The sequence below is a fragment of the Taudactylus pleione genome, unplaced genomic scaffold (assembly GCF_031769625.1).
Source record: "Taudactylus pleione unplaced genomic scaffold, aTauple2 ptg000107l, whole genome shotgun sequence".
In the NCBI taxonomy this organism is placed as follows: domain Eukaryota; kingdom Metazoa; phylum Chordata; class Amphibia; order Anura; family Myobatrachidae; genus Taudactylus; species Taudactylus pleione.
Window position 1 is genome coordinate 15771 of NW_028284509.1, and position 16940 is coordinate 32710.

Below are 16940 nucleotides of genomic sequence, written 5' to 3' on the forward strand. Positions count from 1 at the left end.
AGGGGCTCTTTCTTGTAGACCCCCTTTCTTGATTTTTCATGGGAACAGGGCAGTGCTCCGCACTCGGCCTGAATTTCTTCCCAAAGTTGTTTCCCAGTTTCATGTTAATGAGGAAATAGTTGTTCCGGCCTTTAACTCACCTGGTCTTTCAGTGGGTGAGGCCACTTTGGATGTTGTGCGGGCCCTAAGGACTTATGTTGACCGCACTTCTTCGTTTAGGAAGTCGGACGCCTTGTTTGTCCTCTCTGGCTTCCGTAAAAAGGGTTGGCCTGCTTCAAAGCAAACTTTGGCAGCCTGGATCCGTATGGCTATTTCTGAAGCTTATCTTCATGAAGGTCTGCCGGTTCCTCCTTCTGTGAAGGCTCATTCCACTAGGTCTGTGGGTCCTTCGTGGGCAGCTCGACGTGGTGCCTCTGCAGTCCAGATCTGCAAGGCTGCTACGTGGTCCTCTGTCCATACCTTCGTGAGGTATTACAGGTTTGACACCTTTGCCTCTCAGGATGCTTCCTTCGGGCGGCGGATTCTCCTTTCAGCACAGGAGCATCCCCACCCTTAAAGGATACTGCTTTGGGACATCCCCAAGGTATCCTGTGGATACCCTATGGACCCTGAAGTAGAAAATATGAGATATGGTAAGAACTTACCTTTGTTATCTCTATTTCTACGAAGTCCATAGGGTTCCACAGGACTCCCGCCCTGTCGCACCTGTGCTGAAGATGGGCTTTGTTCTGGTGACCGGTTTTTCCGTCTCCCTCTGGTGAGACTGTGATTCTTGTGTGTATCCAGATCTTTTTTCTCTCTCTTCCTTCTCCTCCTCCGGCCTGTGGCTTGGTAACTAACTGGCTCGGGGGCGGGGTATAGGAGGGGGACCCTAGTGCATCCTGGGAGGCTGAAAGCTTAACTCTATGGTGCCCGATGACTGACGTCACACCTATACCCCAAGGTATCCTGTGGAACCCTATGGACTTCGTAGAAATAGAGATAAGTTCTTACCGTATCTCATATTTTTTTTCTCCATACATACCTATATTGCAGAGTATAGGGCTAGAGAGCATAAATAAAGTTGATCTCTGCACTCAAATAAAATACATATATATGTAAATGCATTTAAATTCATATATTTACTAAAGTGAGAGTTTTTAGAAGTGGAGATGCTGCCCATAGCAACCAATCAGATTCTACTTAAAATTTAACTAGCACCTTCTAGACAGAAGATTAATAGCTAGAATCTGGTTGCTATGGGCAACATCTCCACTTCTAAAACTCTAACTTTAGTAAATTGACCCTAATGAGTCGATATAAAAGTCTTTTTAAACAAAGTTGTGTAGTGAAAAGGTTTTTGAAAAAAGTTTCATAAACAGGCTCCCAGTAATGGAGTATTTTTTAATTAAGAATTTTCATGTATATATTTATATTTCAGACAGTATAGTTGGAAAAACATAAAAACAGTCTGTTTTGAAGAGCTTGTTTTTAGAGTGTGAAAACCTTGTTTACTCTATCCTTTTATTGACCATTCAGAGTCTCGCTAAAAGTATACGGAGCTGCACTTTACCTTGCTGTATTTCCATGACCTTATGTGTCCATAAGCTGCGTCACTGTTCGGGTAGCTGGGAGAGCAGCAACTCTTGCACCTTCCTTTTTGTATAGTTGCACAATGGGTATCAAACTGTTCTTGTCCAAGACCTTAGTATGTTGTACTTTATAGGTAGCTACTCCAGACACTTCAACCGCTAATACATAGCCAATGAATAGTCATCAATATGTGGTGGCAGAGCTGATGCAATATACGCACTAGTATTGATAACAACCAGCAGTAGGCCCGACAGGCGATGTTGCTAGCGACGCGCTCCATCAGACGACATATCATCTAGTGTTTAGTGTACCCAGCTTAATACAGTGTTTCCCAAGCCCAGACTTCATGGTCCAGGTACTAAGGATATCCATGCATGAGTACAGGCTGCTTAATTGTTACCTCTGTCAGTTTGGTTAACGCATCTGTGCCTGAAGCAGGAATATTTCTAATGTCTGAACTGGTGAGTGGGTTTGGGAAACACTGAAGTAATATAACCCCTTCCACCAGATACAATTTGCTCTGCTCCTGGACTAAACGATTGCAGTCACGTGTGTTGATCTAGTTAATTGATGGAAGAGTCTTTTAAACACCGGTGAATGCAGTCAGAAAGCGAGAAGTCCAGGAGCGTGGAGCATTCTGTACACGCTGGAAGGGGAATTGGGGGCACTATGGTGTGGCATTATATGATCATTAGTAAGTAATTAGATAGAGTTGGGGGGATTGATGCCGTATATGATGTGGGTGTAGATTGGTGGAGCATAATTATGAGAGAGGAGATTGATGACATGGAAGTTACACTCCCCTTGAGAGAGAGTAACTGTCCCGAGATTTCCTTGTGTGCACATCCTAATGAAAAGTGCTGCACACTCCAATCTGTGTGTATTTATGTAATGTTATCTTATTACATTTTAAAGTGAGTGGTCCTAAGGAATAATTGTACTATTGGAATTAAGTAAGTAAATGTGTATGTCTTGATTGGAATTAAACCCTACCCTGAGCTGTCAGTATTGAAGGGATAATTGCCTAGTAAGGTATATTTTACATAGCTACTGGTTTATATATAGTATCCAGGTAGAGTTCTCTGAATCCCCTGTGATTCAGCATAGATACAAATGTTGTCTTATGATGAAATATTCACCTATATGGATGCAGCCATACTATGCAATGACATGTGAATTATAACACTGTCACCTTTGCCCACTCACATTTTCCTTAGACAGATTATAATGTAATGTTTTATATCACATACAATTTACCCTGCATTAATTGACAGCATACTATAGAGAAACCGAATCAAACATATACAGTGTACTCATGACTATTATCAAACATATTTATTGGAGCTTAGAAGAATCTGCTCTGCATAGCTCATTTTCTTTTATTTTATAGTGTGTGTGGTATGCTTTGTGTACATCACATGTCATTATGAGTAGTAATAATTTTATTTATACAGGTTGAGTCTCCCATATCCAAAATGCTTGGGACCAGGGGTATTTTGGATAACTGAATATTCCGTATTTTGGAATATTTGCATATCATAATGAAATATTTTGGGAATGGGACCCAAATATACACACATAATGCATTTATGTGTTATATACACCTTATACACACAGCCTGCAGGTCATTTTATACAATATTTTCAATAATTATGTGGCTCAAGCAAAGTTTGTGTACAGAAATTTAATCATTTGTTTCATATACACCCTATACACACAGCCTGAAGGTAATTTTATACAATATTTGTAATAATTTGTGCCTTAGACAAAGTTTGTGTACATTTAATCATCAAAAATCAAAGGTTTCATTATCTCAGTCATTCCAAAATTATTCTGTATTTGAGAATATTCCGTATTTCGGAATATTTGAATATGGGAGACTCAACCTGTATAGTGCTTTTCTCCAATAGGATTGAAGGCAGTTATGGAGTAGTCATGGTTTGTTTCTGTGGAACAATACTGTTAATATATGGATAGATAGATTGATTAAGCACTTCTACATGTTGTTTCAATGAACGGTTTGGTCCATTTAGTTATGAAGCTTAAATGATCTTGTTAAAATGGCACTAAATCCCTTCACACTGCATATCCAAAGGCCACAGTAAGTGACTATTACTGTATATCTGGACACATTGCAAATATTTCTAAATAAATACTGCTGACTTCATTCCTCTTTGCTACTTTAAACTTTTTTGAGCAAGAATAAGGTAGCGGCAGAGGAAAGAACAGCCATTGGTAGCGGCAGAGGAAAGAACAGCCATTGGTAGCGGCAGAGGAAAGAACGGCCATTGGTAGCGGCAGAGGAAAGAACGGCCATTGGTAGCGGCAGAGGAAAGAACGGCCATTGGTAGCGCAGAGGAAAGAACGGCCATTGGTAGCGGCAGAGGGGAGAGCGGCCATTGGCAGCGGCAGAGGGGAGAGCGGCCATTGGCAGCGGCAGAGGGGAGAACGGCCATTGGCAGCGGCAGAGGGGAGAACGGCCATTGGCAGCGGCAGAGGGGAGAACGGCCATTGGCAGCGGCAGAGGGGAGAACGGCCATTGGCAGCGGCAGAGGGGAGAACGGCCATTGGTAGCGGCAGAGGGGAGAACGGCCATTGGTAGCGGCAGAGGGGAGAACGGCCATTGGTAGCGGCAGAGGGGAGAACGGCCATTGGTAGCGGCAGAGGGGAGAACGGCCATTGGTAGCGGCAGAGGGGAGAACGGCCATTGGTAGCGGCAGAGGGGAGAACGGCCATTGGTAGCGGCAGAGGGGAGAACGGCCATTGGTAGCGGCAGAGGGGAGAACGGCCATTGGTAGCGGCAGAGGGGAGAGCGGCCATTGGTAGCGGCAGAGGGGAGAGCGGCCATTGGTAGCGGCAGAGGGGAGAGCGGCCATTGGTAGCGGCAGAGGGGAGAGCGGCCATTGGTAGCGGCAGAGGGGAGAGCGGCCATTGGTAGCGGCAGAGGGGAGAACGGCCATTGGTAGCGGCAGAGGAGAGAGTGGCCATTGGTAGCGGCAGAGGAGAGTGGCCATTGGTAGTGGCAGGAGGGGAGAACGGCCATCAGCAGAGAGGAGATCTGACATTGGTAGTATTATGCACCCAATATAGCACAGAATATCTCTGCCCCATCCCAATTATAGTGAGCAATAAGTCATACATATTTATACACTGTCGAAGCCTTTCATTTCTATTGACCACAATATAAAAGACACGTATGAAAACTTTCTATAACGCTAACTAATTAGTTCTTGAAAGGGGGAGTTTTCTTCATAATGACAACTCAGTGTTTATCATTGCCAGTTCAGTCTTTTCCATAACTGCATTGATGAACACAATATACCAACAGGACTAATATCGTCTATAACTGTATCGTTTTTTACTTCCAAACCCCACAATAGCTAGCTACAGATTGTTGCTGAATATTAACTTGTTAGTGTTCATTATCAATTACTCCTTCACTTGTCACAAACTAATTAAAAGTCCATATTATCTTTTATACTCTGTTACTACATATTTGTATCAGTTGAAGGTTTGTGGACATATTGGGTTCCATGCCTGTGGATACCCCTCTCAGTGTGGCATTACCTCCTTGAGTCGGACTAGACCACCAGTTTCCTGAGGATGGGCCTGATGTCCACCCCTAACCTACTCTGTGGTGTCAGGGCCAATATCTTGCAATCTAACATTGAGAAGGACCACTTAACAGCATCCTAATTAAATATAAATGCTTTATTTTATTTTCTGATTATGACCTTGGACACTCTAAAGGTGCATACACACTAGACAATATTTTATACGATTCGCCCGATTTCAACGCATCGGAACGACAAATCATGTAAAATATGTACAAATTGTGAGTGTCCACTCACGATGCCGATGCACGTACCCGCTAGTTGCACATCGCATCCTCAGATCTTTCCTACAGCAGGCAATATCTACCAATATCATACACGACGCGCTGGAAATCATTAAGGACGCACGATAGATCGGTTGGATAGATTGGGCACTTTTTAGCACCATATCGTGTCCTGGAGTGCAGGGGAGACTTCAAGGGAAATCGCTCACCATATTGCATCGTGAGCACATAGTCTAGTGTGTATGCACCTTAAGAGACAAGTTTTAAGTGCTGGCCATGTCCCCACTAGTAACTGACCACGTCCATATCCAGAGTGCCACAATTTAGCGATGGTGCACACAATAGTTGATAGGCCTTTATCATTGCATTCCCCTGGTGGGGAAATAAACCTATATTCGCTCGTATGCAGAGTTATATGAATCTGTGACCGGATTCCCCGATCCGTATGCTTTGTTTCCTAGCTATCATCATAAGTGTTCATCTGTATGAGCCCTATCCTTGGTGGAAAAGATGCATTGTAATTACGTGTACTTACAAGTCTGCCTAGCCACAGTACTGTCTATACGGTTTCTATGAACTTTTCCTACATTTGAACACTGCGTTATTACCCAGTAACACCCCTTCAAACTCATGTGGAGATGCGACTGAGTTGCATATAACCCTGAATTGCCCCTAGTTGTGTACTTTCAGCTCTAGAGCACGTGCAGAACAAAAACGCGCAAGATCTCTCCGCAAAACTTGCATTCAACTCTGCATTGGTCCCTAAGTGAGTAATGGTGCATACACACGGTCAGATTTTTCTTCAGATCTGAACGATAACGATTTAAAAAAATCGTTCATATCTGAAGGAAAATCTGACACATCTGACATGTTTGACCGATGAACTATGTGCATTCCCGATGGTCAGATAACTATATCTGACATGTGATGTGTTTGCAGTCAGTTTTGGGCGATTTCAGTTATTTTAGTGCAGTCAAACATCGTTCCTAGTTCAAATCAATCAAATCGTTTGCAAAATCGCTCAAATCGTTGGTCAAATCGTTCATCTGACCGCGTGTATGCTGTTTAACATTATGCAACTCGTGTAGTGTTTTTAGGTGCCTGCCTTAGTTTACATTATGGTAGCACCATCCTTGAATATGAGAAACAATGGAAGGGATGTAGGTACATTAATTAATGTGTCTGACTAGCATCGTCTGTGTGTTCTGATACACCTGACTGCGTTCAAAAGTAAATCTGTTTCTCTGTTACCTCCTGGGCTCGATGAAAAAAAAATTCTAGACCGATTTACATAAGGGTAGTTTTGTGTTGTGTAACCAGTCTTAATAATTATTTAGATAGCCATCTGATACGGCAGCATAAGGTGTTCTGGAAGGAACCAGTAAATAAACAATGACCTCTGTGTATTTATTACGAGGCACTAGTCAAACACTAGTAGCTTAAAAAATACTAGAATCAGATTTTTTGAAAAAAGATTTTCATTGGCCATAATAATACTTATTCCCTGAGTACAATTGTCCCCTTACAGAGTGCAAATATTATGCAAACACCCAATTCTAATGACTCAGACCTGACACTAAGCTGTCACCTGCACACAGTCCCCGGGGCAGGTGGGGGTGTGAAGCAGGTTGTAGCGTTACCACAGCAGCAGTGTGGTGACTCCTGAGCAGGCAGGATACAGTACATGTTACAGTACACCAGGGTTAAGTATAAATGAGGCCGTGTTATGCAACATCTTAGAAATCAAGGCAAATTATGTATTTTTTATTTTAACACTATGCACTGTGTTTAGGAATTAACACAGTGCATAGCTTTAAAATGAAAAATTTGCTCAATCAAAAGAATCCTTTTTGCTCAATCAAAAGAATCAAGTGAAATATTTTCTTTAACCATAGAATGTTTTTTTCCCCAGAGATATGTCCATTCCTACCTCCAGGAGAGATAGGGTTCTATATATGGACTGTCCAGTGTATATATAGAACATTAATTATACAAAGGTTGTGAATGAGTTACATTTGTAGACACAACCAAATTGGAATGTGTAAGAGATCTGGGAAGAATGTAAAGTCAGTACTAGTTGGTAAAAAGCAATAAGCAAAGGTTGTTGGACACAGAAGAAATGACGTATGATGTTGACTTCTAGGTTTACACCATATAAATGAGCTTCTGTGTTACCACATACATTGCAAACTATAATATATACATGCTCATATGTGGGTGTATTGCAAATCCTTTGTAAATCTGTTTATATGTCTTTGAACATGATCTAATAATGCCTTGTTCTTGCTGCACGTAGGTGAACTCCCTCTATCTCTCGCAGCTTGCACCAACCAACCTGACATTGTGCACTACCTGACAGAGAATGCTCACAAGAAAGTAGACCTACGTCGCCAGGATTCGAGGGGCAATACTGTGCTTCATGCGTTGGTTGCTATTGCGGACAACACACGAGACAATACCAAATTTGTTACCAAAATGTATGATCTTCTGGTTATAAAGTGTGCCAAACTGTATCCAGACTGTAGCCTGGAGGCAATAATGAACAATGATGGCATTTCTCCACTTATGATGGCAGCAAAAATTGGCAAAATAGGGGTGAGTTATAAGAGGCTAATCCTGTCCATGAGTTACCACAGGCTCTGTTCCCTCATTAGAATAAATCCGTTAAGTTCAAAGAAGCAACTAACTTGCTTGACCATGCATTAAACTAAATGTATAGTTTAGAAAAACGGTTGTATTATTCATTGGCCTGTTTGTACCCAGAGTTCCTATAGTTCAGTGTCTGTAATACATGGAGATGTCAGTATTGCAGGCCACACTGCTGTCTGTAGCTGACACTGCATCACTTGCACATATGACAGAGGTAATAAAATGTGATTACACTATACACATGAATCCATCTCAGTCACATGCCTCATGCAGTGTAAATGTTCAGGTGCATTTGACATCAATCAGAGCAGCTGTATTGTATACAGGCTTCTCCATCTCTTGCTTGTCCAGGATAGAAGAGATCATATACAAAGTGTAACAAGGTGAAAATTTACTCCATTAGTACCATCCCTTTCAAGTAAATACATGTTTGGTTTTCTCCTAAAATACTCCTTAGATTAGCCATATGTTTGACTTAAATAAATGATGAGAGTGAGGGTTCACGATGAAACCTTTTCTTTAGTTGCTGGGAGTACACCTACAGTAGGCATGCCTTTCTCGGTAGCATGGGACGTGTCCTATAATATTATGTATGTGTTTGGCAAAGAAGTGCACTTGGAGGCGCAAACAGAGAAGGAATGTAATCCTATCATCAAACTTTGTACACCAATTCCAGTAACCTTAATTAAAATTATATTTTTCATAATTAAATTTGTTTCATTGCAGTTTCTTAAGATTGTGTATTAATATTTACATATTCGCTTTTTAGCTGTTGACTCAATAAAAGGAAATCATAATCCGATCCTTGAGTCATGGTGCCTGCAAATGTAAAGCTGCATACTTTTAAAAAACCTTGGAAACAGAAAATATATATTTTTCAGTTTTTTTGATTATGATGCCCTCTGGTGATAGTACGGAGAATTACATGAACACTCTAGGCTCTGCCATTATTTGAGAGAGAGCATGCTGTATTTTTACATAGGATTTTTGTGTGTAAACCTGTCTACTGAATATATCTTTTTTAATGTATTAACAGGTTGATTTCATAATAATTGAATCTATTAAAACTGTAAATAATCAATTTTTCACAGTTACTGAAATCATTGATGTCTTCGTGATATAATAGGCGAATCTTTGAAAGGTTGATTGTAGTAAACTTATTTTGGAAATCACAAAAAAATTTTCACTGGTTTCAGATTGTCAAGATAAATTCAAAACCAGTGAGATGGTAAAGTGCAGGAATATTTGGTATTCACATTTTGGTACACTGCAATGAATAGGGGCTTCTCTGACATTTCTGTACCTTGCTAGTAAATTATATTTTGATTTAAATCGAAAATTTTATAAAAATCTCTGAATAGATTTGGGATAAATAATTTCCCTTATTTTTAGTGATTCCTAGTAGTTTGGATTGTTTTGAAAAAGTGTTCTAAATTGGACTTTCTTCCACTTCAACTGAGCACATAGTGCCGGATTCAATTAGACGCGGATAATTACGGGCTAGTTTATCTGCCAGGGCTATTCAATTATAGCCTACGATCTGCAGTTAACACGGATTTCAGTTTGAGCCTGACAAGGCTTGAACAGAAATCCACCTTAAATATCGTGATCATGGGTGCCACAAATGTGTTAACCCATAGCTCCGGGCAGTGGCGTCACAAGGGGGGTGCGGGTCTCACCCGGGTGTCACCCGCCGAGGGGTGACACCAAGCTGAAGGCTCCCCCTCTGTGACAGGAGCCAGGTGTTGCACTGTATAATTAAGTGCAGCACTCCTGACACTGTGAGGGAGCTGTCCGGCACTGCATACAGGGCAGTTCGCACCTGCGACACCCTGACACCCAGTAATGAGCACAATGACAAGACTACGGGGGTTCGGGTGTGAGGCCACGCTCCCGCCTTTGAAGACACTCCCCTTTTTGGTGGCCAACCCGTGCGCACAATTGGCATCCCTCCCCGCAACGAGCGACTCTGCGGGGAGGGACACCACTGCCTCCGGGAACTGATTCCTATGGGATAATGGGTAATTTACAGTGCAAGGAAAAGGGGCTGTAATTGAATAGCCCCGGGTGTTCAAGCCAGAGGCTACCACCCTTTTCAAAGCCCGAGGCTACCACCCTTTTCCCAGCACGGTAAATTACTGCATCTAATTGGAACTGGCCCATAGACAAATTAGAGGTTCACTTGTTTATTAGCAGGGATGGGGAACCTCAAGCCCACGGGCCGTATAAGGCCCGCGGAGTCATTTGGTCTGGCCCTCAGCGCTTTTTTCTGCTAGCCTTATCAGGCTTGCAGGGTGCCTAGAATGGCACCCTGCAACCAGAATCTATGCAGCAGTGCCGCCTGGAGCGTCCTTAGGATGCTTCAGACGGTCTTACAGCTCCCCGGAGCATCCTCAGGATTCTCTGGGCATTGCTGCAATCACCAGCGATTGTGGCCCCACCCCGTGTGACGTCACACAGAGAGGGCGTGGCCTGCACCGGGTTTGCAAATAATGTTATATATCAAAATGGCCCTCGGCAGAAAAAAGGTTCCTCACCCCTGTTCTATAGTGATGTCTGAGGTACTAAAAACTTTAATTAAGCTGTGTCTATCTCCAAATATGTTGTATATTGTACTTACGTTGCTGGAGTAATAAAATATATCAATATTTATGTTCTCTTTTAGATGTTCCAGCACATTATTCGGCTAGAGATAAAAGATGAAGATGCCAGACACTTGTCTCGTAAATTCCGGGATTGGGCCTATGGCCCGGTGTACTCCTCCCTATATGACTTATCTTCCTTAGACACCTGTGGGGAAGAGGTCTCTGTGCTGGAAATCCTAGTGTACAACAGTAAGGTTGAGGTAAAGAAAGATTATAATCATTCACAAACAGAATATAATACATTGTATCATTTCAATTGTATCTAATGAAGTGATTTTAAATTTCACTGTAATAAAGTTAATTCAAAGGAACACATTCTAAAGTGAGAAGAAATGCCATTTAGTCTGGATTTAAAGGATTGCTTCACTCTAACCAGAACATGTAGAATTGAGTGTAATATCATGAGTAAAACCTGACAACCTGGGGTTCTTCATGCACGTAATACGGCAACCTGAAAACCAACCAGCTCTTTTTTTTTTTTTTTAAGTCACGGCAGTGTGTTACCAACTGACAGCACATTGCCAACAGGACTATGGCAAGACACTGGGAGACCCAAGATAAGCCATCTTTTGTTATTAGGTTTTACTCAGGATATTCTATACAGAATTCGAAATGATGTGGGAATTATCCTGCAGTGCGGTGCCTTGCAGGAAAAACCTGACTATAGGAAGGGTGAGGTTCTTTCTCCTATGATCCACAGTTGTTGTTATTAAGGCTTCTCAAATTTGAATGTTACAAATTTTACTGGTTAAGTGTAATTACTGTCAGGGAGGTAGCTAATTAACATTTTCAGATGGGTGAGTAAACCAGAAATATCTGTATCAGAGCTGGGTACACACTGACAGATATATTGGCTGATCAATTGATCGGCCAATATATCTGGTGCCCGTCGGGCAGTGTGTACCAGCGATATGTCTGCGAAATACGTAATTAACAGACATATCGCCTCAGCTGTGCTGCACAGGGGATGGCAGATATATCTGCAGATATCTGTCCATCGGCAAGTGTGTATAGGCGATAAGCCGATCACCCCTACACATGCAGCAGCGGGAAGGATGTCGCGGCGCGACCCCGGGCCAGCGGGCCCAGCAGCTACATGGAAGATGATGATTGTTCAGTGTATATGAACACCCTTGACTTTTTACCTTTTTTGTTACATTACAACCTGTAAAAAAGTGAATTTTTTTAATCTGATTTTTATGTGATGGATCTGCACAAAATAGTCTAATTTGATAAAGTGAAATGAGAAAAATATATATAAAAAAAAAATCTTTAGAAAAAAAATCTGAAACTTGGCATGTGCATATGTAATCACCCCCTTTGCTATGAAGCCCCTCAAAAGTTCTGGTGCAACCAATTACCTTCAGAAGTCACATAATTAGAGAAATAAAGTCCACCTGTGTGAAATCTAAGTGTCACATTGTCTGTCAGTATAAAACACACCTTTTCTGAAAGGCCCCAGAGGCTGCAACACCACTAAGCAAGAGGCATCACACCATGAAGACCAAGGAGCTCTCCAAACAAGTCAGGGACAGAGTTGTTGAGAAGTACAATTCTGGGTTGGGTTATAAAAAAAATATCCAAATCTTTGATGATTCCCCGGAGCACCATCAAATCCATCATCATCATCATCATTATCATCATCATCAAATAGAAAGAACATGGTACCACACCAAAACTCACAGACCGGCAAGGAGGGCATTAATCAGAGAGGCAGCACAGAGACCAAAGGTAACCCTGAAGGAGCTGCAGAGTTCCACAGCAGAGACTGGTGTATCTGTGCATGTGACCACAATAAGCCGTACACTCCATAGAGCTGGGCTTTATGAAACAGTGGCCAGAAAAAAACCATTACTTAGTGATAAAAATAAGAAGACAAGATTTGAGTTTGCCAAAAGGCATGTTGGCGACTCCCCAAATGTATGGAGGAAGGTGCTCTGGTCAGATGAGACTAAAATGTAACTTTTTGGCCACCAAGGAAAACGCTATGTCTGGCGCAAACCCAACACATCCCATCACCTCAAGAACACCATCCCCACAGTGAATCATGGTGGTGGCAGCATCATGCTGTGGGGATTTTAATTCCAGGTTATGAGGCAACAAAACATGAAAAATGCAAAGGGGGGGTGAATACTTTTGCAAGGCACTGTATGTGCAGATCACTCGATCTACAGATATATCTTTGCAGTGTGCATCACTTAGCTTAAATAATTTTTCTAAATTTCCTAGGTTTATGCAAAATCACTAGAAGCTTATTCGTTTATAAACAAGTGATATGTTAAATATGTGAATAAACTAAAAAAAAAAAAAAAGAAATGGATGTATGATATCCGCTTGGATTCCTGTGATCTATATGCATGGCTACAGCTTCAATCTTTATATGGCTGCATAATTTTCCATTGACTCCTAATGTCGGATAATTTACTGGGTGCTTTATACTAACTTTTCCTTTGTTAAATGTTTTGTTTTCACAACAGAGACTTAAAAATATTGGTTTTCTCCTTTTTTAGGTGTAATATGCTATTATTTGTAATACTTTTTTATTTGTTATAATTCTAATTTTTATTGTGTTGGTAGTATTTTTATTTAGTGTGTAGTTGTGCTAAACCAATTCTTTGAGTACCATACTGAACAAGGAGCTTATTTACACTATATAAACGAAAGTGATTGGACACCCCCGCGCAAGCAAAATACATACCATGCATACCATTGTACACGAATTCCAAATGGTAACTAATGTGACGGTTTAGACAAGAACACTTCGTAGGTAGGGCCATGCACTTGCAGTTCTACAGAAACAACAAATGTTCCAGGGCGACTCTGGACTGTTATACAGATAATTCGGTAACCTGGATGGACTGGCCAGCTCAGAATCCAGATATTATCGACATTGAGAACCTCTGGTACGAATTGGAGCAACGGGTGCATTCTGGGCTGACTCTACCTTCTTCAGTGTCAGTTGGTCAGTGTACTTAAGGTGGAATGGCAAAACATACTGGTTGCTGTTGTCCAGGACCTTGTGAACAGTTTGCCAAGAAGGGTGTCTGAACATGGTGGACCTACAAAGTAGTGACGTCAATAAAATCTTGTTGATCTATTTGATGTCAGTGTCCAATCACTTTTGTCTACGTAGTTAATTAATAGTTAGATTGCATAGTTTGCTCTTTGTTTCCACTTAACGGTGGGTGTTTATTATTTTTAGCTACTATAGCACTGACTCCAACACTGAGTTTTCCTTTTTTTTTTCCCCATGCAGAACCGCCATGAAATGTTGGCAGTTGAACCAATAAATGAATTGCTGAGAGATAAGTGGAGGAAATTTGGCGCAGTTTCATTCTACATCAGTGTTATCTCCTATCTCATTGCGATGATCATCTTTACGTTAATAGCTTACTACAGACCCATGGAAGGCACAGTGAGTGTGAAATGATTAGGATCTTGTGAAATATGAAGTGACCGGGTAGAGTGGATAGATTTTTGTTGGTGGCCTATTAGCGCTAATGCCTAGATTTCATAGGTTTAACAGCTCCAATTATTTACCTTGAGAGATTATCAAGCTTCTTTATCTGCCGGAAATGCATCTGTCGTGATGCTTACACTCAGACGCACACAGATATACAAGTGTCGCATATCAAATTAATCAGCAGTGTCTCCTGGTGCATATCGGTCACATTGCATTGCGACCAAGATGCATTTTCGACTGGAAAAGATGCAAAAAAGATATTCGGAGCAAACCGAGTCACAAGGGACCTGCCGCGCTGAGGGGGGCTATTTGCCATGACTTAGACAACAGTGTATAGGATACATCTGTATATACATTGTAAGCTTGCGAGCAGGACGCTCTTACATCTTGGTCTGTCTGTTATTAGTCTTGTTTTATTGCTGTTTTGTTCCCAATTGTAAAGCGCAATGAAATATACTGGCGATGTGTAAGTAATTATTAATAATAATAAGCTAAGGGTTAAAGTGTGTGTTCTTGTTGTCCAGCCACCCTACCCATACAAGACAACGGTGGACTACCTGCGACTGGCAGGAGAGCTCATAACTGTGGCTACAGGAGTGTTCTTCTTTCTTTCCAATGTAAGTGCTGATAATGCAACGTTATGTTTTCTGATATCCAGAATTGACTAATTTGAACAACTATTGTGTCCTTTTCGGGCTATTCTTGGGCAGCACAAATTAACATTTGTTTATTTGACCACCAAATGCTGCTATTATTTTTAAGAAAGCACATTTTTGGGTTAGATCTTGCTATAAGCTGAACTTAACAGTGGCATTTTAGAGCATTTACTACATGCTGCTGTGTGTATATTTGTATTTCGTTCATACATTACGTGACACGGAATATACAATGCAGCAGATAAAATAAATTTTCAGTTACACAATGATAGGAAAAGGGAAGCAATTTAACCCTTTCCTAATCAACTTCAGCTTAACAAATTAACTAATTTTATGTGGGTTTTTATTTTTTTCAAATGAAGATTAAAGACTTATTCATGAAGAAGTGTCCTGGAGTGAATTCCTTGTTTATAGATGGATCTTTTCAACTGCTTTAGTAAGTCTTCCTGTTCTACATCTAAATACGTGTGTATTACAGAAATGTGTCTTTTATATATTGTATTAAAATACTTGTAGGTTCTGATATTTTATATGTGTATACTGTATCAACATTACTATATTCCGTCTTCTTTATCTCCAGCTTCATCTATTCGGTACTTGTCATCATCACCGCTGCCCTGTATTTAGCTGGCATTGAAGCTTACCTGGCTGTGATGGTGTTTGCCCTGGTTTTGGGGTGGATGAATGCATTGTACTTCACCAGAGGTTTAAAACTCACAGGAACGTACAGCATTATGCTGCAGAAGGTGAGGTCTAACTCTCTATATGAATTATAACCTACAGTATTTGGAATGGGAACATTATTGTTATTATACTAAACCTTGGTGTAACACTTTGGCTTGGCCTAGGAAAATCATTTTGGTCATAAACCAAGGCTTAGGACAGAGATGAGCAAAGTATTTGCCTCTAGTTCTGTTTCCTGCTCAGCATTATTACTATTTTCAGAATAAGAACCTTGAATTATCTCTTCATGTCTGGATGGTCTAAACTATACCCCTTTTCGGGGGGGTTGTTGCGTCCTTTCGGGAGGCTGTGATGTCACAGTTGTCACCGGGGAGACGGGCAGGGAGAGATTACAGCCTCCACGTATGAAGCAGGAATGGGGTAAAGACCGTAACGGTCTGGACCATACGGGGAGGCTGTAATCTCTCCCTCCCTGGTGACAGCTGTTTCCAGTTTCCACTGAGCCTGAGCCTGGCCAGGATTTTACCCACATAAAACCCTGCTCGAGACCCAGGAAGAATTGACCTGGGATTTTTCACTGAGCCGCTACCCGGGATGACACGGCAATAACCCGAGTATTTTGGCCAGTGGAAAAGGGGTACAAGTGATACCAGTAAATTGGTTTCTTATTTTTGACCAAATGCTGTTGGTGCTCCTAAATTAGTTTCATATGGGCAGTACATGAGGCATTACATCATTCTGATATTCAGATGCTGCTGTTGGTAATGGAGGAGAAGGAGGGTTACTATGAAAACTTGTAATGCTTTGTGATTCACCTTTTACTTAATGGATTCCATGTCTGGATTGTTTCAGCAAGATTATTTTCCTCCTCCTAATTCATCACGGATAGATGGATTTTATTCTACAGTGGCTAATAGTACCTGCATCCTTTTACATTTAATTGCTTACATTTTAGTCAATTACTTTACAGCCATGTTTATGGACTATGGGACATATTTATCATAATTTGTGTTTGTAATGCGATTTGCACAATGTAAATTCGCACTGTATGGCATTGCGACATACCCAATTATTGTTTGAATGTATTAATGTTGGAGTGCTAAGACAGCCATGCAAGCACATGAACATTGGGCATGCACGTAAGCGAAGTACGCTTGGGAGCTGCAATCATCTGCACTTATGGAACTTATAAGTAATATATTTATAAGTATATCATTTACAAAATTAAATAACGTGACATTGTTTAAAGAAAAAAAATAGTAGTGAAATTCTGAAGTAATTTGACATTTCTATGAAATAATCGCATTTCCCATTACAGATATGGGACATACGGTAACAATGCAGTTATGATACAATTTTTATGTCATAAAGGAGACTTTTGCATAATCTCCTAAAGAACTTTACTACATTCTGGTGATACATAATTTATGCAA

At 41.0% G+C, this 16940-nt stretch overlaps 1 protein-coding gene across 1 annotated transcript in view; it reads left to right on the plus strand.

Annotated features, from left to right (window-relative positions):
- The window catches only part of LOC148525491 (transient receptor potential cation channel subfamily V member 4-like), a gene marked incomplete at its 5' end in the record, with an annotated part of 46074 nt that overhangs the window by 12774 nt on the left and 16360 nt on the right, over positions 1-16940 (plus strand). The window contains 6 exons of the mRNA XM_088470918.1: positions 7707-8005; positions 10725-10904; positions 13961-14119; positions 14692-14784; positions 15186-15259; positions 15404-15569. Of these exons, the coding sequence (XP_088327044.1) occupies positions 7707-8005; positions 10725-10904; positions 13961-14119; positions 14692-14784; positions 15186-15259; positions 15404-15569 (971 nt within the window). The remainder of the gene's footprint in view (positions 1-7706; positions 8006-10724; positions 10905-13960; positions 14120-14691; positions 14785-15185; positions 15260-15403; positions 15570-16940) is intronic.